This window comes from Martes martes (assembly GCF_963455335.1).
Source record: "Martes martes genome assembly, chromosome: 14".
Lineage (NCBI taxonomy): Eukaryota > Metazoa > Chordata > Mammalia > Carnivora > Mustelidae > Martes > Martes martes.
Window position 1 is genome coordinate 49,885,466 of NC_137902.1, and position 22,161 is coordinate 49,907,626.

The 22,161-nt window shown below is 42.4% G+C and overlaps 1 protein-coding gene across 5 annotated transcripts in view; it reads left to right on the forward strand.

Moving 5' to 3' along the window:
• The window catches only part of KCNMA1 (potassium calcium-activated channel subfamily M alpha 1), a gene marked incomplete at both ends in the record, with an annotated part of 724,384 nt that overhangs the window by 670,096 nt on the left and 32,127 nt on the right, over positions 1-22,161 (forward strand). For all 5 annotated transcript variants that reach the window (XM_080822610.1, XM_080822608.1, XM_080822611.1 and 2 more), the window contains 2 exons: positions 16,144-16,257; positions 20,977-21,107. In XM_080822610.1, coding sequence (XP_080678736.1) covers positions 16,144-16,257; positions 20,977-21,107 — 245 coding nt within the window. The remainder of the gene's footprint in view (positions 1-16,143; positions 16,258-20,976; positions 21,108-22,161) is intronic.

Sequence of the window (22,161 nt, forward strand, 5' to 3'; positions counted from 1 at the left end):
AACACTGGCATGTGTGGGCTCTAGAGCTAACAGCTTGGGTTTGAATGAGAGCTCTGCCACCTATGAGACCTCTCTGTGCCTCAGTTTCCTCTGCAAACACAAATTGCACCTGGCTCATCAGATTGCTCTGAAGCAAATAAGACAAAGGGTTTTCTCTATACCATCCAGTACCTTCACATGAGTCAGAGAAAGTCACTCCTAAGACACTTTATTTTCTTATATTGACAGATGTTCTAATGTGATTGTGTTTGAACAACACACTTGCCCATTAACTGCTATGAAAGGAACACTGTAATAAATATGAATATATACCATGTCCATGGATGAGTGGTGGCTACTTAGATGAGCCTTCACGACCACACGGGGCCTCCTGTATTTACCTCTGGGATATCAGGGATGACCACAGTGGTGCCTACTCAGAGGACCTTCATAACCAACCGTGACAACCTGAATGAATGGACACAAAGCTCTTAGTAACTGGGATGCAGTTCGAAATCAAGCAACGTTAGCTATTTTTGTTGTTATTATGTTTGGATAGTTTTACTATGGTCTTTCATTCCATCCCCCCAAAATAACAAATGGCAAGAGAGGGTTATCCATTTGTCCCTAGCGGCCAGAATAACTACTGATTCTGCTTGTCAGTAGATATGCACAGAAAACAAATAGTGGTGGCAACCAAAACATCTCTGGGAGGTGGGCAGTCCAGGTGCAGTAGATTTACAGATGCTTACAGAGGAGCTGAAAAACAGGGGCAGATTGACAATGACCATGGGATTTTCCCTCCATAGATAGACTAGTGTGGCCCTTCACAATGGAAGGTTCTCTGTGAAGCAGAGAGGCTCGGCCTCACACAGCTCACTGCAAGTATGCAGAGTTGCCACTGGCAGAGGATGGCCTGTGCTGCTCCAGCTAAGTGATAGTGACACCTGTCTTCCCTTCTTGGCCTCTTTTGTCCTTTAAAAAAAAAAAAAAATTAAAAAAAATACATAAAATTATGTTGGGCCTCAGCCAGGAGACCAGGGGAACTTCTGGTTTTTAATCAGGGAAGGGATCTTGGATCCTTTTAAGTACCTAATAAAATGATGGATCTTCTCTTTATTCTTTCCCTTACCTCCCCGTAGTTGTATGCAGAAGTATTTGCATACAGGTTCAATAAGTTTGCGTAGCCTGTAGGTTTTCCACCTTAGCTGCTCGTGGTGATCAACCAGGGAACTTTTTTTTTTTAAGATTTTATTTATTTATTTGACAAACAGAGATCACAAGTAGGCAGAGAGGCAGGCAGAGAGAGGAAGGGAAGCAGGCTCCCTGCTGAGCAGAGAGCCCGATGTGGGGCTCGATCCCAGGACACTGGGATCATGACCTGAGCTGAAGGCAGAGGCTTTAACCCACTGAGCCACCCAGGCTCCCCAACCAGGGAACTTTAAAACCTCACCCAAGCCACGCCCCAGAGCAATTAAAGCTGACCCTGGGGATAGGATGCAGGCAACAGGGATCCCAAAGTGCAGCTCGAGTTGAGAAACACAGACCTAGCCTCTCTGTCACTCAAGGTAACCATGTATGATTCTCACACGGGGCTGCTGATTCTGTAAGCTTCCATCTCCATGGACCAGGGCGCCTCCCAAGGCTGCTTGCAGGGAGGTTTGCAAAGCATGTCGTGGACATTATAAAAATATGAGTTATGTGAGAAATGAACTTTGACCCATGAACTTCCAGGTGGTTTCCAGCTATGGGTGCACGGGAGAGGTCAAGGCAGGTGGGTGCCTAATCGGCAGAGAAGGAAATGGAGGAAGTTTGAAAATCAATCAAACCCTGGGTATAGCGACAAAGAAGGAATGTCATGGGTGAAGTTTCACACTTAATCTATAAACCTACTTTTAATAGGCCCCCAGGTGATTATAAATTCATGGTGGCTTTCTTTTTATTGAATTATATGAGGCTGTTCCACGTTTCTAAAGGAAGTCCAAGTGTGTCGTTCATTCGTTTATTTATTTATTTATTTATTTATTTATTTGCATTTAGGATACTGTAGATTTTTAAAAAACCCTCTTTTTATGAGCATTAATTATATACCATGCAAGGAAGCAATTGCTTCTATGTTATGAAATATTAAATCAAAATGCTTCCTGTTCCCAGATGTCCCAGAGATAAATACAGCAGTATTTTGAAGCCCCTCTTGGAGCTGTTTTGCCTGCAAATTTATTGTTTTGTCTCCATTTTCAGAAAGCCCTGTTTTCTGTGAAGTATAGCACTCTAGGTAGTTTTTAAGGCGCAAAGTCCTCTGGAGTTGCCTGTGTCGGCAACAACTCTTATGTAGATGGCACACGAGGGATGGCGCAGTGATCGGCTCCTTTAAGATGACAAATGGGCAGAGAGTGTTATTGTCTTTGATTGCACGCCTTACATCATCTGTATGTAGGAATAAAAGGGCCATACTTTATCTTTAGCCATTTTATAAATATTTAAGTCCTTATAGTTGCCTAAAGATATTAAAGCATATTTTACAGTAGTCGGAATATAAATATTATATATAGCTCGAGATACCAAAGTAGTTTAATGAATTCATAATTTTCTGTTCACATTTATTGGAATGTGTTTTATGTTCCAAAAGTTCCATTTAAAGAATAAGATACCATTCTGCTTCCTGACAACACACTGAGGGGTTGGCCAGCATTTCGGGCGGGGTCTAGGTTCCCGTGCCTGTGGAGGCTTTCATTAAGAAGCAGAAAGGCAGGAAGTCATGGCACTTGGATATATTTCCTCAATCTCTGCATTTAAAAATATATATCAATAACTTTTTGAATAAACAGTTCTTGGGCTTATTTAAATTACAAAGCCTTCGAAAGAGAAAACTTTTTATAGCCCTCTTCCTCTATTTCAAGGAGATTAATTCAAAAAACCTAAGTAAGAGCAATAAAGATGTAGTTTGCAATTTTCCTGTCCTCCCACCCCACCCCCTTTGGCGAACCCTGTCTGCCAGTTTCCAGCCTGATTCAGGGTATTGATTTGAGCAGTGACTTCCCAGTGCTTTCTGATCATGTCTCCCTAAGTTAAAGAGTTACAGCGTGCTCCTTACTTTTCCTAAATGCAAGGGTGGGACGGGGAGAATATTACTGCATCTCTTTTCAATTTTCTATTGAAATATAAAGACTTTCCTCTTTAATATTTCACAAAGTTTTCCAGTTCCCAGTGGGAGTCCATGCTGGGTAATGTTTGCTAATTACCAACAACAAAACTAGACATACAACGCTGGTAAATTACCTGACCCTTTCCATTTTAATGAGACAACAAGGATTTCGCGAAGTGATGTTGTTTCACTGGTTAATGGTGTCAGCAATGTTGTAATTGTGGGTTGAGACACATTAGCTGAACAACCACATGTAGAAAGGGCTTTCTCTTGACAAGCCCTTTGGAGACTAGAACCGTATTATCATTAAGCCTTTGTCATTTGCATGCTGCTAATCACTTACTTTATTATCCCGAGTATCCATTGTCTTTCTTTAATTGCTCTTTAAATTAAAATTAAAAATAGTTCTAAAGCCCACAATGGCTGGGATAGCGTCTTGATTATGAAGATAGCTTCAAGAAAATGGAACAACTGGTAACATATTGCTGGGATTATGAGAGAGTCCCACTGTTATGTACCATGCCTGCAGGCCCCATGGGCCTAATTGTGGCGGTTTCTCTTCCTTTAGCCCATACTGTTTGTTTAATAAATGGTTATTTATGGCCTTTTTGGCCATTATAGCAACTTTGGAGAAAGTACATCCTTCTCACCGGTTTGAGCCCTGCAATTTCATTCTCTGGGCAAAGGTATAAAATACAATTGAAAGGCAGGATCTGTACTAGAGCCTCTGAAAAGAGATTGTCTTGCTTCTCCTTGCTAGTGTATTCTATGCAGGTTTTCTTTTAAAATCTGGGGTCATGGGAGAGACATAAACTTCAGAGCTGGAAGGGACCTTAGAGTTGTCCCCATTTTCCAGATGAAGACATCGAGGACCAGAGTGGTTGCCATAACTATAATCATGGCGTAAGAGATGAGCCTGGATTGTCTTGTTACTGAGTAGGCTTCTGATGGGAGGGTCGTGCCTCATGGGTGACTCCTGAAAGAGGATATGATGTCATGCCTAGAGTTGTGATACGCAAGCTGCATGGTTGCCATGATACAGTGCATTTAGCGTGTGCCTCTTGTATGCATACATCCATGTGTTTGTTGATAGAGACTGTGTGCTAGGATACTGGAAGAAAGGGCTTGTGTCTTCTACTTCCTAAACAGGAAAATGACCCATGGATGACTCTGTGGTCATTCCTGAATATCCAGTGATTAACCCGGAGTTATCAGGGTTCCACGTCATATACGATGCCCCAGAATTAGGACAACAGGTTTTTTTGAGAACCAGAAGGGATTGGGCTTTGCCTTGTCTGCCTCAAATGAATAGACGGGAAAACTGAGTTTGGATAAGGCGTTGAGTCCTTCTAAGTTGTCATAGGGAGCTAAGGGTTGACCTGGTTTAAAACCCATATCTTTTGATTCTCTGTCCACGTCTCTGACAGTATTACTAATCTGTTGTTGACATCATCATCGTCATCTTCGTCACCATCATCATCAAATAGGTCAGTACTTAGGAAGTGCTTGCTCTGTTCCTGGCACTGTTGTAAGCAGTTTGCCTGTCTTATTTAACTTACCTAATCTTCCTGACCTATTCCTCTCCCATTTTACATAGGAAGAGACTGAGACACAGGATTTAAGAAAATTTCCCCAAATCACAAAACTAGAAACCAAACAAGGCAACACTCGAACTCAGGCAGTCTAGCTCCAGAATTCAAGTTTTTAAACCTCAGCGTTATGGTTCATCTCAGGTTGTGGTCAAGGGATATTGATTGTAGTGTAAACGACTTTTCCAAAATCAAATTAGCACCAACCAGCCTCTTCTTTAGTGAAGATTTGTGGGTATGGGGCATACCTGATCCCAGTTATATACTCATCTGTCAGCATAAACATATATTCAGGAAAGCCTTTAAAACTTAAAAGAAAAAATTTACAGTGCTTTCTGCTAAAGGACTATCAAATGTTTGGAACCTGGGCTGCTCTCTCAAGCCAGGCATCCTGTCTCGAGAACCCTTCAGAGACAGCTGGTTGAAAGTCATCGGGGATGGGATTCTGCTTTTCCTGAATTGCTTGGCAATGCCTTGGATCACTTGGCCAATCCATCTCCTACAGCTACTTAATTTTCTGTGCCCTTAAGATATGGATGTTTTAGTTTGCCTGGGATTTCGTAGCTCTGGTTTTTGCTACACTGGCCATTGGTTCATATTAAACCAAACAACCGGGGCCCATTTGGCATTTGGTGTTTTAAAAAGTAAAAGGACATTTGAACTACATGACAAATGCTGGAAAACAAAGCCCATAGCACTGAGAACATAAAGAAACTGTTTATAATGTAAAGGCAGTTACATTTTCAGTCAATCTATCACTTTAATGAGCTCTTTGCATTCTTTGATTAATGCTCACAAAAGGGGGAGAAAAAAAATTGATGTAATGGAAACAAAATGCTATATAGTCTTGGCAGCACAGGGGAAGTTTCTATGTGTTTTATTAGTATCCACTGCATATCACTGTCTTGCAATGTATATGTCTACCTTTTCCCTGGCTTAGCATGCCTCTAGTTTACTGGAAATGTGATCCAGCATGAAAGAGGAGACCCCATATTAGTGGCAAAACAGCCTTTGACCTCTTGTGGTGGCAGTAGAAAGGGAGGGTCCATTACAGGAATTCTGATTAATAATAATAATAAAGAAAAGGCTGACATAGTCCACACCTTATTGAAATGAAGAATCTAACAAGTATGGAGACCAAAAAAAAAAAAAAAAAAAAGGAACATTAAAGACACCGAAAAAAATATTTAAACATTAGAATGTGGTGATTAATACATAATTTGTAGTAATTTATTTGTTCAGTTTAAAGTAATATAGAAAATGGAAAAAGCACAGAAAAAGATGTCTTTGTGAAGTAACCAAACGTGGGAGAGAAGTTAGTCAAGGCAGGCTTCCTGGAGGCGGTGAAGGAGGGGCAGGAGCTGGGTTTGGAGGAAGAGAGGAAGCTGCATTTCTGAAGTGGGTGAGCCTTGGGATGAGAATCAGCAGGTGCCACTCCTCTGAGTGGGATATCAGCTCTGATTGTTCCTCCCTCCCACCACATGCCCAGTGCTCTTTAGAGCTGTGTGAGCATTCGGCAACCTTTCCTCTGAGTTTGAGTGGCCCTTAAAAAGTGGAGGTTGACATAGCAGAGACCTGGGGACCCTGAAGACTCGCAGGGCAGAAGGAGAGGGAGAGAGAATCCCAAAGAGACTCCCCACAGAGCCCCGCAGTGAGCCTCAATCCCATGACCCTGAGATCATGACATGAGCTGAAATCAAGAGTTGGATGCTCAATTGACGGAGCCTCCCAGGCACTCTGAGGACTCTCCTTTTAACGTGTAAACTTCATCTGGTTACTTCTATCCTAGAACCTTAGTTCCCCCCAACTTCCAAACCAAGTGGGATCTCAAAATAACACTGAAGATCTTTAGAGCTCAACAGGGTACATCCACCCACCATATCGCAAGTCATAAAGATCCCATGAGTTTTCAAGCTTTTTTCTTTTATTAATTTATAATTTCGATTATTTTTTTCTCATGGCACAAATAATATATATTCATTTTAGAAAATTTAGCAAGTACATATAAGCAAAAAGAAGAAAACACACATTTCCTATAATTTTACCCCTTGGACATATTAGTGTTGATACCTTAGTCTTGTTTCTGTTAGATATATTTTCCCCTTCCAAAAGGGATCATATATATTAGTATATAACCTGTGTTTCTCCACAAAATATTTTATCATGACCATTTTCTATGTTATTAAATATTTTTCTGCCTTATGTTTAGCGGGTTATACTTAACATAATCAATTTCCTAAAACAACATTCCTGTTGTTTTCAATTTAACATTGTTACTTAACTATGAATGAAGACTGTTGTAACCAAATCTTTTAATATAAGGAAATTATGGCCATACACGTATTGGTTAGGCCAAAGGGCACATAAAATTTTAAGTCATTTGATTTGTATCGCCAAAGTTTGTCTTATTTTTAAGTTGTAAGATGACTGCAGAGGGGATTAAAAAAAAAACAATTGACAAGTTGTGGAAAATTCACTATGACACCATGAGCTCTGGGGCAAATGAAGACATTAGACCACATAAATACTAGATTTCTTTCCAAATCTGTGTTCTTAGTTGTGTTTGAGTTATGAGTGATTTGTCCTTCCTTCCCCCCTTCTTTCCTTCCTTCCTTTCCTTTCTTTCTTCCTTCCTTCCTGACTTCCTAACAACTTCCTAACTTCCTTCCCTCCTTCTTAACTTCCTTCCTTCCTTCTTTCTTTTGAGAGATAGGTATTGGGACAGTCATCTCTTCAGGCTTACTTTAAGGAAAGACATTGTCTGCTTAATGAAACTTAATGAGCAAACAGCTATAGAGAACTTTGGTTGGTTGGTTGGTTGGTTGGTTCGTTGATTGATTTTGCTTTGGTTGGATTCAGACCCAAAACACAAATTCTAAAAAAAAAAAAAAAAAAAAAAAGAGGTACATTACACAATGGGTAGAGTCAACTTCCCAAGGTATTCATCAAATATGGTATCTAGCAAAAAGTACCATCAAACAATATTAATGTTACTTATTGTAAATAGAAGAAATAGAGGTTACACTGACCCAGGTCTTGTGCCTGGTCAATGGAAGTGAAAGGACAGTTTAAATGAAGATATAGTTATTTGTTTTAATACAAAATCAGACATGCATGAGCTATTTCACCAAGCAAACTGATTTTCTGTCTGGAGCATTTTGGTTGTAAGAGATAGACGTTCAACTCAAAAAGGGTTAAAGAAAAAGGGAATCATAAAACTGAGGTGCCTGTGGCATCAGAGCTCTGTCCTGTTCTCTTCACCCATTGATGATGGGCTAACTGGTCACCCCATACTTACCTCCTTCTGGCTTTGCAACCACAGCAAAAAACCCATAGTCTTTTATACCAAGTCCTGGGGAGAGCATAGGTTGGCCCCAGCTTGGGGGACAGATTCATCTTAAACCAGCCGTGTGCCCAGGATATTGGGGAACATCTTGCTGACCTTGTTAAGTCATACTGTCTTCATGTTGTCACTCCTGTGGCCAGGGTGGGGACAATGTTGCCCTCTGCCTCTCCCCACCCATTATGGAATGGGTTCCTTGTGTGGAGAAGGACTTGGAGGGAAGCAGAGAATCAGCTATCTTGGTTCTCCCACCAACTGGTTCCGTGACCTTGGGTACAGTAACTTCTTAGCTCTGAGCCTTAGTTTCTTCATCTGTGAAATGGAGAGATTGATTAGAGGAATTCCAAAGCTCTTGGGTCTCTAACATAGAGTGATTGGTAAAGAGGCCAAGGAGACCCAAAGGTGCGGTTTAAGTTTCTCAGAATTGTCTATTCATGTGGTTTCTAAGTTCTGTTTTTAGGATCAGGCTTGGAGCAGTTATCAAGTCCAAGCACATGAGCTATTTGGTCGAAATTGGCAGAGGCATTACCCGCCACCCCCCAGCCCCTCCCCAGCTCCGCAAACTTTGTCCCCCAGCACCCTGTCTTGGGCTAGCACACCTCAGGCTCCTAAACAGAAAGCAGTGGAGCGGAGTACCCCTTGGACAGTCTCTGAAGATGCTGCCTTGGTAGATTATCATTTTTTTATTGACTCAACACTGGTCAGCTGCCTGGCCTTCATGACTCTGGGACTCCAACTTTGTAGGAGGTCCCAAAAACTACTATGAAAAAAAATATTACGGGGTTCAACTAAGATTTTCCCTTGACTGGGTTGCTCTTGCAGACTCTTCCAAAAATCTGTCTTCCAAATCAAGACTCTGCATGTGGATGGTCCCCTTACAAGTTAGGCAGCAGAAGCGGTCATGCTGCTATACACGGAATTTTCTTGACTTCAGCTGCTGAAGAATTTGTTGGAATACATACTGCAAAATGACTACTGTGGCTATTACTATACTTGCTCAGGGGAGCTATTCAAATGCCTCATTTATTGGAGCTTAATAGATTAAAAGTCCAAATTGAGTCTCATGATATAAGCCTAATCAAGCTCTAATCTGCATAATTTTCCCATAAGCAGCAATGGGAAATTTGGATAATTTATGTTTCAGCGGTTGCCAATCATGTGTTAAATAGCATTGTTGCATTTCCTTATCAAAATATTTTTATTGATCTTCACTTCATCTGACATTTCACTTTGGGATTTTTTTTTTCCTGGCATTAACAGGAAATTTAATTCATCTCATAGATGATGTAATATGAGATGTTTCTCTTGATTTTAACATGTCTTTATAGATCATTTTTAACGGTGATCTTTTCCTTTTACAACTTCATATTGAATACCTGTCTCAGCAAAGCTAGATGACTTGGCCTAATTTATTTCCCTAGTTTAACGTAGCATATGGATTTCTAACCGTCATTTATATGCACACAATAAAAGATAATTTGGCCCACCATTTGAACCAATTCCTTTATGTTAAATCTATGGGGGTGGGAGAGGCACTTACCTTCACTTCTCCATCTATTCTAGGGGAGGTGATTGATAAGAATTTCCATCTCTCTCTCTCTCTCTCTCTCCCTGGAAAAGCGTGGGGATTTAACCAGGGAAGATTTAGAAAGTACTTTGTGTTTTCCCCCATGGAAAAGTACCGTAATAAAGCATTTATTATATGTGCCGAGTTGTGCATGCTATCGTACCAAAGCAAGTTAAGTGTAACTACAATGGGTCCCAGTTGTTATCTGCTATTGTTTAAAAGTGAAAACCGCGAAAGAGTACGACTGGCTCAGGGTGCCTGGTTGACTCCGTCGGTTAAGTGTTCAACTCTTAATTCCAACTCAGGTCTTGATCTCAGGGTTGTGAGGTCAAGCCCTGTGACTTAACAACAAAAACATGAGATTGGCTCAGGCCTCCAAATTGCCCACCTGGGTCAGCCCTCAAGGAGGGAGCAGCGCACACAGGGGGAACGGCAGCGTGGACATGGCTATCCACGGGCTCCAGTGTCAGCCTGCCTGGTCAGCTCCCAGATCTGCCATTTACCAACTGGTGGTGCTTGAGGAAGTTCTTTGACTGTTCTGAATCTTACTTTCCTTATCTATCACATGGGGATATTAACAGTGCCCACCCTCATGGAGTTGTTCAGAGGAATAAATAAGGTGGCCCATGAAAAGCCCTTAGTTCAGTTTTAACACATAATAGAAGACATAGCTTGGTGGTTTAGAGGAGACCTGGGGTCAATTTACCAGGGTTCAGCTAATTAGATCTGCTAAATTCTAGGTGTGCGCCACGGGGCCGGTTACTTACCTTCCTTGTGTTTCGGTTTCCTCACCGGCAAAGTAGTTGTATCTACATAGGATGGCTCTGAGAACTATAGTTACTACATGAACAGAGTTCAGTATATAGTAAGTACTCAGTAAGTGTTGGTGAATTTTTTTCGTGAAGTTCTGTTTACACCTATCTTCTTCATTCCTAATGATCTTAATCAGTCTGGTTCTAGAACACTCTTGCCTTTGTTTTGAATTCGTATAGACAGTGATGTTGAGTCTCATTTTCTAATGCATTCCTCTCTGCGTTACCCTGGAACCCAACCCAAGTCTAGAAGTCTAGCTATTCCTGATGATGTAAATCTTGTCTGAGCCACTGCCTTTTATTTTTTTTCCTACAACCACATGGTGCCTTGTGGATGCTGCACATAGATGCCCAAAACAACTAATAAAAAACCAAAACCTTGGTGATCTCCTTTGTATCCCCTTCTATCTCTTCACCTTGAACTTCTGGGGATGGTCCCAGTGTTTGTGTGAAATTCTTTAACTTTGTAACTGAAATGGCCTTGTCTCATTTAACTAAAGGTCACTTAAATTACTTAAAGTAACCTCCGTTGTGGGGGCTGAGCGCTACCCGTTCCTGGGAATAACCGATACCATGAAAAGAACATCAGACACTGCTGATTTTGTTCACCTGAACCCACCAGTGGCACATACCGTTAGGAACGCAAATGCTGGAAAAGAAGCCAGAGAGTAGTAAAAACCATTTTAGGAGCCTTGGAACTCAAGGAGGAAGTTTTATATTCCTAAATAATTAGAGTAGGGGGAGAGTAGGTCTGAAAAAAGAAGGCTCCAGAGAAATTCTACCATTGCTATAATGAATTAAGAGACTTTCTTAGTCTTTCTCAACAACTGGCCTGTTTTCAATGTACCTAAAGAACATCCTAACTATCTCCCTAAGCAAAAATCTTTCAAAATTTTTGAGCTATTGAATTACATCCTTAGATATTTTGAAATTCATTTTTATCACTGAAATGATCTAATTATCCCTACAAAAATGGATTCACACTGCTCATTGCCTTACCATTAATTTTTTAGGGTTTTCTCTACATGAAAATTTAAAAAAAAAATGCCAAAAGCTTCCTTGATTCTTTATCCATAGGGAAGAAGTGGTGATGGGTGCTATACTTTTCCACAAATACTTACTGTGTACCTAGTGAAGTATTATCACCAGTAGTCGAATTTTTGAGTACTTGCTTTATACTAGGCATTATACTACATGTTTTGAATACACTATTTCATTTTATCCTCATAATTGCCCTACATATGAAATACATCCAGTTTACAGACAAAGAAACAGAGCCTTATGGAGTCAGAGCTATGCTCATAGTTATGTAGCTCAGAAGTAAATGAATCAGATTTTGAACCCAAGACATCTGACTTCAAAGGTCATACTTTTAACATTCCACTCCATTTCTTCTCTATGGGCAGGCATTCCAAAGACAGCCTAGGAAGTTTAAAAAAATAGAAAACTCAGTCTCTGGCCTGAAGTTCTCATATAGCATGCTGAGTGAGCATGCTTAGGAGGGGGCGTGTTGGGCCCATTTATGGCTAATGCCTAAAAAATGGAAAGGAAACATAAGCCCCTCTCATCTGTCCCCGAAGATTGGAATGGGGAGGGGCCTTCACTTTAATGAGATCAGGTAATCTTTGGAAGTCATTTTTAGCTCCAAACTTGCCTCCTCTGGCCATGCTCAACAGAGAGAATGGGGATACATCTAAAGATTCAGGAGGCCATCTCCGTAAAAGTGACTGAACTTGGATCTTTTCCTGATTAAGAACTTCTCATCCTATCTCTCAGACGCCAACATTCTTAGACCTCTCTCTTGGCAAAATAAGTGTTTGTTTCTGAAATTAATTTCTCAAGTGTTAGTTTAACTATTGAAAGGAGAGTTTGCTCATTTCACCATTCTCAAGTTGTAGACTATGATCCCTGGAGTATATTTTATGGGCCCGTGCTCTCTCACGTGGAACTAGAGTGCTGTTTTATGTAGAGAGACTTAAAGTTCAACCAAAGATGTGTCCATGCAGCAAACAATGATGGGGTGGGGAGCAAGACAACTGGACACAATTTAGAGCTGCCCCTTTATCAACGGTTGCTATGACAAATGGGGTAGATGCCATCAAAGGCCAGAGTACCTCCTCTCTTCTGAAGGAAGGTACCTGAATTTCTCTTCTCTCCAAGGCCATTTAGGGAATCTGGGTCAGCCCTGTCATTTCAAACCACAGGTTTTCCATATTAGGACCTCTAAGAAAACAATGTTAATGAATTCTGTTTATCTTTCACACAACTCTACAGGAGGGTGAGGGGAAAAAAAAAGGTGAAATCTATTTCTTTTGTCTCTGCCTTTTGCTGTGAACAATATGTAGCTAGAAAAGGAGCAAAAGAGAAAGACCTTATCATTGCCGAAGTTTTCTTGCCAACAAAAGCATCCTGTTCTTGGGGTCATGCATAGGAAAGAGAAGGAACTTTTAATGGAGAGATGTCTTGGACACCCACCGTAGTTTGTCAGTTGCAGATGCTAATGGAGCCAGGCTTGGCGACTGAAGGGGAAAATGGAATATGAAAGCAAAATGAAATATGCCTATGAGGCAAGCATGTCATTTCTAAATGAAGGTTTCATGCAAAGGAGTTGAGTCTTTTCACAGCTGAAAATGGAATCTTTAAATAAGATAAAATAAAAGGATGCTGTGGCTTGTTGCAGGTTCTGTAATGAAATACAGTTTTCCTAATACTGTGTGACCTGCATTTCTCCCTGTTTTATGGGTGCTATTCCTTGACGTACAAACCCGTATTTTCTCAAGTCAGCATTTGATGATGGATGTCAAAATACAGGCCATGTATTATGCATATAGCATTACCGATTTAAGGTGTTTACTTGTCAAGTTGAAGAAATTCAAAAACGTCACATCCACCGAATCTGCACAGCTGTCACTTGTAGTTTTTCATGCTTTTGAGTGAAACTTCTGATGGAAACAGTTTAGTTTTCCCCTTCACTATTCTGGGGAAGAAAACAGCTAGCATTTAAAATGCATGTTCTTGGTTATGTGGTTAGCTGAAAGATACACATTCCAGAGTTTAGAAAGATGGACATTATACTGTCACTCGACATTACTTACCCTGTGCACAGTATACCCACATAAAGAGTAAAATTAAGTGCAATCAGGGAATGAACAATAAATGATACTTTTCTTTCTGAAAGTATGGCATTCAATAGTATGAAATGTATACACAGGAGAGCAGGAAATAGGGAGACTCTTTTATATTGTGCTGGCATTTCATGCATTATGCACCTCGAAAACAACAGGCAATTACGGAGCACCTGTCATTTCAGTCCGGATAGACAGAGCTTCACACGAACTGTAAACCAGAATCAGCCCACCACTGCCACAATACTGGAGACTAAGTCAGGGATCTGGTCACACGGCCTATTTGGAAGAGACCTTGGAAACTTAGCAAGTGACTTTGTATCTGCAAATCGTTAATTCACTGGTAAGCCCACCTAGCCAATCCCCCAAAGACAAAGAAGGGAAACCAAAGCGAATGTGGACATCTGTCTGCCTGTCCTCTAAGGTTGGGAGCAAACTGGGTCTTACAGCCAGCGCAGAGTTGATGGTAGCACTTGCCACATGCATCCCTGGATAAAATTAATTTTCGCCAAATGAATATATGGGGTTAAATAAATGTCTCATGTTTATAGGTCTCTATGCACATGCTTAAAGAGGCATCTGCTCAGCCTCAAAGTCGTGGTTGGGCCAAGCTCATTTTAACATACCCTTGGGATTTGGGTCTGAGAAGCCCAAATGGCAAAAGTCAGAAACCAAGTAGGCTACTATCCAATGTCCTGTGCCCGCATTTACTGTATGAGGTCTGTGTTTGGCACGTCAAGGAGTTCTGGGACCTGCGACAAGCCAGGGGAGTATGCGGTAGTCAGGATGACTTGCGCTACAAAGGAAAAGAGAAGAAAACTCTTCATTTGGGCTTACACAAAAGGAAAAATATAAACAGTTGATCCTTGAATAATGGGAGAGTTGAGGGGCACTAGCCCCCACCCTCCCACACACACAGTTGAAAATACATGCATAACTCTTGAGTCCCCAGAACTTAACTACTAAGAGCTTACTGGTGACTGGAGCCCTACTGGTAAACATAGACAGTCAAGGAACCTACATTTGGTATGTTGTGTGTATTAAACCCTATATTCTTACAATGAAGTAAGCTAGAGAGAAGAAAATGTTATTTAGAAAGTCATAAGGAAATTACATTTATAGGACTGCATTGTATTTATCAAAAATAATTCACACGTAAGTGGACCCACACAGCTCAAACCTGTGTTGTGGAAGAATCAATTACATACATATAAAACTGTGTGCGTGTGTGTGTGTGTGTGTGTGTACAAAACCAATGTATCCTGCCTCAGGATTTTTTATGATAAGAAATTATATGTATGTACATATACATATAATTATTATATATAAATATGCACATGATCTTATTATCATAGTATATATTATAATCCATTTGTATATACTGTATGTAAAGTCTCATGTAGTACAAAATCCTGAGGTCAGCTGGTTTTGGCTCTAAGGTTAGCTAATTCAGTAACTCAATGATAGTTCTATTTTATTATTTACTTATTTACTTATTTATTTATTTTGGGAGAGCGTGAGAGAGTAGGGGAGGGGCAGAGGGAGAGAGAGAGAGAATCCCAAGCAGGCTCCATGCCCAGCACAAAGCTCAATGCAGGGCTCAATCCCATGACCCTGAGATCATGACCTGAGCCGAAAACAAAAGCCCATGCTCAAGTGACTGAGCCACCCAGGCACTCCCTCAAGGAGTTATTTCTGTTGTTAAGTCTTTCCATCATTCGTTCAGCCAGTCTCGTTAAGCTGGCTTTGTGTTCAGCCGATGCCCATCCTAGTTGCAAGACGGCTGCCACAGTTCCAGGCACCACAGGTACAACAGTAACGTCCAGTGAATTTAAAGAGAATCTCTTAAGAGAATGTCTTCCTGCGTGTTCTTTTTAAGAGCAAGCAAACACTTCCTAAAAGCCCCTAAGCAAATTTCTTCCCACTTCCCTTTGACCAGAATCTGTCAAAAACTCTGGCTTGAGTCAGTCACTGGTAAGAGAATAAATAATAGGTTAGTTTGTGGTAATAGTCAGGATAGGTTAGGTTATGCTCTGATAACAACACCACCATGATCCCCAGTGTCTTCAAGCAACACAGATCACCTCTTCACTCACTCAGAATGCTTTGTGGTTTGGGTTGTTGTCCAGAGCTGCTGCCCAGTCTTCATCTCCATAGTAACCCAAGTTCCCATGGTGGCCACAGTCTGGAAAGGGAGGCAGAAAGTCAAATGTTTGTACCAGAAGCAATGGTACATTGTTCTGTTCACTTTTCATGGCCCAAAGCATTTCCTGTGTCACATGGAGGCACAGAGGTACAATCTTATCTGCCTGGAAGGTGAGGGGAACAAAAATCTGTGAACAAGATCAGTAATTGGTGTAAAGACCCATTTTTAGGAAGCTATCAAGGCAGGTTAGAATTATTTATAATGGCCTCCTACTTTGTACTTCACAAAAGCAACACACGAGTTTATTCTGTGAGTGCTAATTGTTGACCTGTAAATAATGCATAAACTATTTTTTTATGGTGTATGCATATTATTCATATTATTCCCAAGCTTTCCATGCCTCTGACTTTTCTCCCTCTCTCTTTCTTTTCTACTAGGGTTCACACCTCCAGGAATGGACAGATCCTCTCCAGATAACAGCCCAGTGCACGGGATGTTACGTCAACCATCTATAACGACTGGGGTCAACATCCCCATCATTACTGAACTAGGTAGGAGTGAATCTCAGCTTTGGGCAGATTTTGTTGTCCTCTCTTCCAGCCACATAGGGTATGCGGGTAGCCTATTTCTTAGCTCCTTCAGTATAGAGGGCTTTAGTACGGTTTGTTTTGGGGGAGGTGGAGAGAGGTATGGGTAACAATATGACAATACCAAAAGGAAAACTGATCTATCTTTCCTCTGCGATGAATAGACAGTTTCCTTCATGCTGGTCACTGTTCTCAATGAAGCCTGAGATGATGGATTTGAGATTGGGGCATAAACTAGGGAAGGGGGAGGAAAGGAGGAAAGGCATAACCCATGGACTCTTTCTGGTGATTTTCACTGGAAGCACCTCCAGACAGCTCCTGCAATCAGAGCCCTCCACTGAGGTACAAAGCCTCAGGTCTAAGCCAGACCCATTCTGAGAACCGGGTGGAAGCAATGGGCATTTAATCTATCCTAGCTGAACTTCTCAGCTAAAGGCCATGGTCCGTGAATGCCACTCTGGCCTGAAATATCATGGAGCTTGGACAGCTATGATCACGGGCCAGTGGAATGCAACTTTTAACCCGGCGGTGGCATTCCCTCCTATCATCTGTGAATTTGCAAAGCTGCTGAGTGGTGCCTTCCCCCCACCAAGACAATACTAACCACCTATGGCGCTGGGTCCCCTTACGTTACAACGTGTCCTCTGTTACTCCCTCACGCTCTTCTTTTTCTGTACTTTCCTCCACTCCCTTTCCCCAACCCTTAAATGCTGTATCCAATTAGCTAAACCTGGCAAGTTGCCTTTGGTATCAGTCAATCAGGAAAAAAACAGTGGGACGCACATTCTAATGATAACCGAACTGGGTAAGAAGCACTGTTTTCCTTCACATCAGTATCTCCTTTTGTTCTGTTGTTGGTGTTTCCAACTCTCATCGGCTTGTTTTTTCTTTCTTGGGCTGTAACAGAAAGACTACCCCATGGCACTGCTTTGACTGTGTTTTATTTGTGGCTCTGGTTGGAATCGACTGTCTTGTTCTGGCCTTTCTTAACGATTTTTTTCCCCACACAGCATCAGTAAAGCTTTGATCACACCCATCTGACCTGGCAGTTGTTTCCAAAGCATCTTTGCTCTAATTCATTTCCTTTGGCCTGGGCCTTCCCCCCACGCCTTCCATGTGTCCCCCTGCTCTCCCGCCTTCTCCCTTATAGTCCTCTTCCAACAAGCTGTCAGTTTGACTGACATGTCTTCACAGCTCTCAGAGAAGTCAAAGGAGAAATATAAAAATTTTAAGATAAGAAACCTAAGACGGAGCCTTCCCTCCAGCTGTTTATTTTCCTTTATTCTGACTTTATTTGCCTTTTTTCTTCCCCCCTATGAGGCCTTTTCTCAGAAGCTCTGGTCCTGAAGCCATAAAAGCAGCCAGTTCCTAGGGGACATTTCCTTACGAAAGCTAGATTTCAAGAAGGGTGCCAAGGACGAAGGGTTAGTGGCCACTGAGGCCCAGCCCTGCCCTGTGGCCCCCACCTGGCTGGTCCATAGCCTCCCGGAGATTCAGAGTAGACTCACCAGGAAGATGAAGGGTCCTGGTCATGACTACATCTGTCAGGCCCTTCACGCTTCCCTGTGACTTGGTTAATAACTCTGTAAAAGGCGCCCATCAGCAGCAGGTCTCAGAACTGGGGATTGATCTTCTAAATAGAGACAGTGGAAGTGCTGTTCTGTAGAGGGGTGGATGGGGAGGTGGGGAGCACCTGCCTTCCAATGACTCACAGATGAGACGAACATGCCATTCTCTTGGCCCCCAAATATATTTCAAAATAAGAGAGCAGGCTTTTAACACAGTCATCTTGCTTGTGAGGTGTCTGGAAACAGGAATAAATTGTCCGCCATTCAGCACTGCATTATTGTAGACGGAGCTATTTATCAGGACAAATTCACTCAGGTCAAGGAGTATCGCACTATTTTCTGTTTCCAGCAGCAGGAGAGGTGTCTTTTTCATGTTTAGAGAAGTTGGCTAAAAGCCTAGGTTTCTGGATTGCTCTTCTCGGGACCTTAGGGTTGTAAGAGGCCAGGGAGCTCGTGCAGCCCAGACTGCTGGTTGGAAAATTCATCCAAATATCTCCTTCTCAGAAACCTGCAGCTGCATTTCAAAATCACGACTGCCAGGGATTTCTTTTTCTGTTTCGAGTTCGTGTGCTACCAACTAACTAGGATATCTCGATTTGTGATTAGGAGAAGAGAAAAGAGAAGGCTTGGGGCCCCAAATCTGAGGCAACAATGCAGGCATTCAGTTAGCATAATTGACTGTCCCATAGCCTTCGTCCCTCCCCAGATTTCTTCTCTGAGTTCGGACAACCTTCCATGTGTTCACACCGCCCTTACCACCTGCACTAAGCTCTATCTTCCTGGTGGTAACACCAACTTTAGCAAGCATACCATCATCGTCTGACCACCTCGCTTCCCCGTACCCCCACCAATATTTACTATTTACCTACATGTTCTGAGATGTGGTCTGCATCACCCCAAACCAGTCAAATGCCTTCTAAAAAGCATAGAGGGAAGCCAGGTTTTTAAAAACTATGTAGTATATTCTAGTCTTCATCCACCTGGAGAGTCTCAATTGATGATAGTGGGCCAGAAGCTTCTAGATGTTCCACAAGAAGGACATTTGTTTAAAGCTCCTTAACCTGGTTTCCAGTTGTCTATGACCATAAAACATTTTGGGTGGAGGGGAGTTTTAAAAATCTCCTGTTAGCACCACATAATTACTGTTCTGTGAAGTAGGCTTTGGGTAACACTGATTTCCCCCTGAGACACTCCCAGAACTAGGCCCAGGATTTTCATGGAATCCTGGCTCCTGCATCCCAGTGACTACCTGGCTCGCTGACAATCTAGTCACCTCTCCCTTCCAGTGACCACTTCCCCTCCAAGTACACTGCCAGCCCATCCACGTGCTCTTGAAGAGAGAACAGACCCTACCTCTTTCAGAGTGTGGATACACACACCATCCTTGGCTATCCCAAGTAATTAAAACCATGCTCCTCCGCATATTGTCCAGTTTACATTTTCTGATTCACAAAGTGGTAAATGGAGGGAGGAGAGGAAAAGCTATCATTTGACTCTATAGGATCCTTGAGCAAGGCCTTACTTGCTTCTGAGAGAGGCGGAGGGAAGCTGGGAATTTTGCAAACATAGTAGGGTAGACAGAGCATTTAATCAGAAAGGCAATCTTGAGATAAGCTAATGCTTATCAAGGTCCTGGGCCAGGCTCACCAAGTACAATCTCCTAGGAGCTTCCTGACAGTCTCATGAGAGCTGCTAGTATTTCTCCCACTTTACAGAGAGAGAAACTAAGGTCCAGAATGATAAAAAGCATTGCTTGTACAGAGTTAGTATAGAGGCTGGGTTTAAAGCTTACTTGTCTGATCCTGCATTTTGTACTTTTACCCACCAGCCTGTAATTCAAGTGTTGCTGAGCAAAGATGTTCCCCCATTAAAATGTTTCTCTAGGGAAACAAGATGGTGTCATTTAAAACTAATTCCATGCCTAGACTGATATCCTATTATCATTTATTCTGCCTTATACAATAAACAAGCAAAGGTTGGAAAAAAAAAACAAAACAAACTTATCCAAAAAGTTATGCTCAGGAAATAAAAAATTAAAACAATAACTCTAGGAAAGAGAATTCACTACTGATACATTTGGAAAGGAATCAGAAGAAGGAAACCTCATCTATTCTTTTCCTAAAAATGCCATAATTATCCATAAATCACAAGTGCTCATCTCCTCCCCCACCACGCACTTTCTTCCCTATTACTTGCTCTGCAAAACTGATAATTTCTGAAGCCAAGATGGGAATGGAAATTAATTTGTCATTTAATTTTTAATAAGTTAAAGACATCTAGTGACACAGCCAATCAGTCTGCACGTGCCTGCCGGAGGAGTCCTTGAGGAATCCTCAGATGGAAATGAACTACAGCATCAAATGCTGCTTCTCCTAGAGCTGCAGCGTCTAAAAGATTGAACTGTGTAGAAGGGGAAAGGGAGAACGTGGGCGTCCCCATGCAGCTCGGAATGCACAGCAAGTCCTTGTCAGCAAGCAGCCGGAGACAGCCAGGGATCCGTCCCAGCTGGGGTCACTGTTCTGTCCAACAGGACCTGTCGGTGTGGGCCTGGATTCAGGGCTAGGGACACCTGACCCTCCCTGGGCCGACCCCGGGCAGGCTGTAGGTCCTGCCTGCAGGTGAATTCCTTGCTTTTTGCCTTTGCTGTGCTCCTAGTCTACTGCTCTTTGGTCTCGATAAGTTGCTTTCTTTTTCTGTGGCTAAACGTAGCATCCCAGCATGGCTACTCATGGCTACTCATCCTTGAAATACATCCATCTCTCAAAGGACCTGGTGACCGAAAAACACCCTGAAGTGTTTTTCGGTCATGATTCTAAAACTATACCAAAGGACTGACCAGCACTGTTCAGCCGTTCTCCGGCGGTGTGCCGTGGAGCAAGGCTGCTTGAACTCACTGGCTCTCCAGGCCTGGGAAGCTTGAATAATCACATAGGAGCAGTCCATTGAGTCCACCGGCTCCCACCCCAAGATTCATCGACAGCTTCTCCCATGCTTTTCTCTCCTTTTCAGTGACTTCAGTGTTGTTAAATCAGTAGCCTGCTCTTTCCCTGGCTTCAGTGTGTGTGTGGTGTTTGTGTGGTCTTTTGAGCTAATTCTCATTTCACACTTTTTCTAGTGAACGATACTAACGTTCAGTTTTTGGACCAAGACGATGATGATGACCCCGACACAGAACTGTACCTCACGCAGCCGTTTGCATGTGGGACAGCATTTGCAGTCAGCGTCCTGGACTCGCTCATGAGTGCGGTGAGTGGGCGCGGGATATGGGAGAGGAGCGCCTCCAGCCTCCAGCGTCAACGGCCTGGGACAAGAGCTGGAGCTCCAGGGGAGAGCGTGACCAAACAAAGCTTGTGATCTAGAAGGGCATACCAACATTTGTCAGACCATTGTAGAGATAAACGTTTGATTATGAATTCTTGGAAGTGTGAGGAAGATAAGAAGGGAGGTTTGTGGGGAAGAGTACCCCCTCCTACCACCACCACAGAAGGAAAGCAAATGCAAAGTCCTAGTGGTGAAGGGAGCTGGCAGTTTAAGGAAGCCAAAGCAAGACTTTGTAGCTGGGCCACAGTGAGAGAGGGAGAGGAGAGGATGAGGCAAGTTTGGACCTATAAGACCAAGAAACCCATTTGCATGGCTTTGGCTTTTTTCTTAAGATCAATGAGGAGGCACTGAAGGATGATTTTAAGCTGGCAAGTTGGTGTGATCAGGTTTATGTTTTAAGAGCATTGTCTTGGCTGGTGTGTGGAGGATGGCTCAGGAGGCAAGATGGTGGCAGGAAATCGGAATATGGGACTATCAAAGTTTAGATGAGGATAGAGCTGGCAGAGCCGGAGGGAGATGGGTACTCCAGTGGTTTTGGTCAGGAAGATTGACAGGGCTTGAGGATAGGTTGAATATGGGCAGAGGATGGAACAGGACGAAGTGTCAAGGGTGACTCCTAGGTCATTGCCCGTCGTTGACATGCAAGCCCTGGAAGAGGACGATGCATGAGAGTCAGGCCTGGCCAGTTCCCTGCTGCAGGGAAGGAATGAAGTAGTAGAAAAGGGAGGAGGGTGGGCTGGCTGAGGGATCAAAAGCATCACTGGCTTCTTTTATAACTTGATATGCACCAAATAATCAAGGCATTGTTTTTTCACTTTTGAGACCAAAAACAACTAACAATTAAAAAGTAGGCTCCAGTTCGTGGAGCTCTCTCGAACTGCAGAAGGCAAAAGCAGACACTAGAATGGGTTGTAAGTGGGGACTGTGAAGTGTTCCCACTGAGTGTCTTGATTTATTATAGAGAAAAGCCTCTTTATTT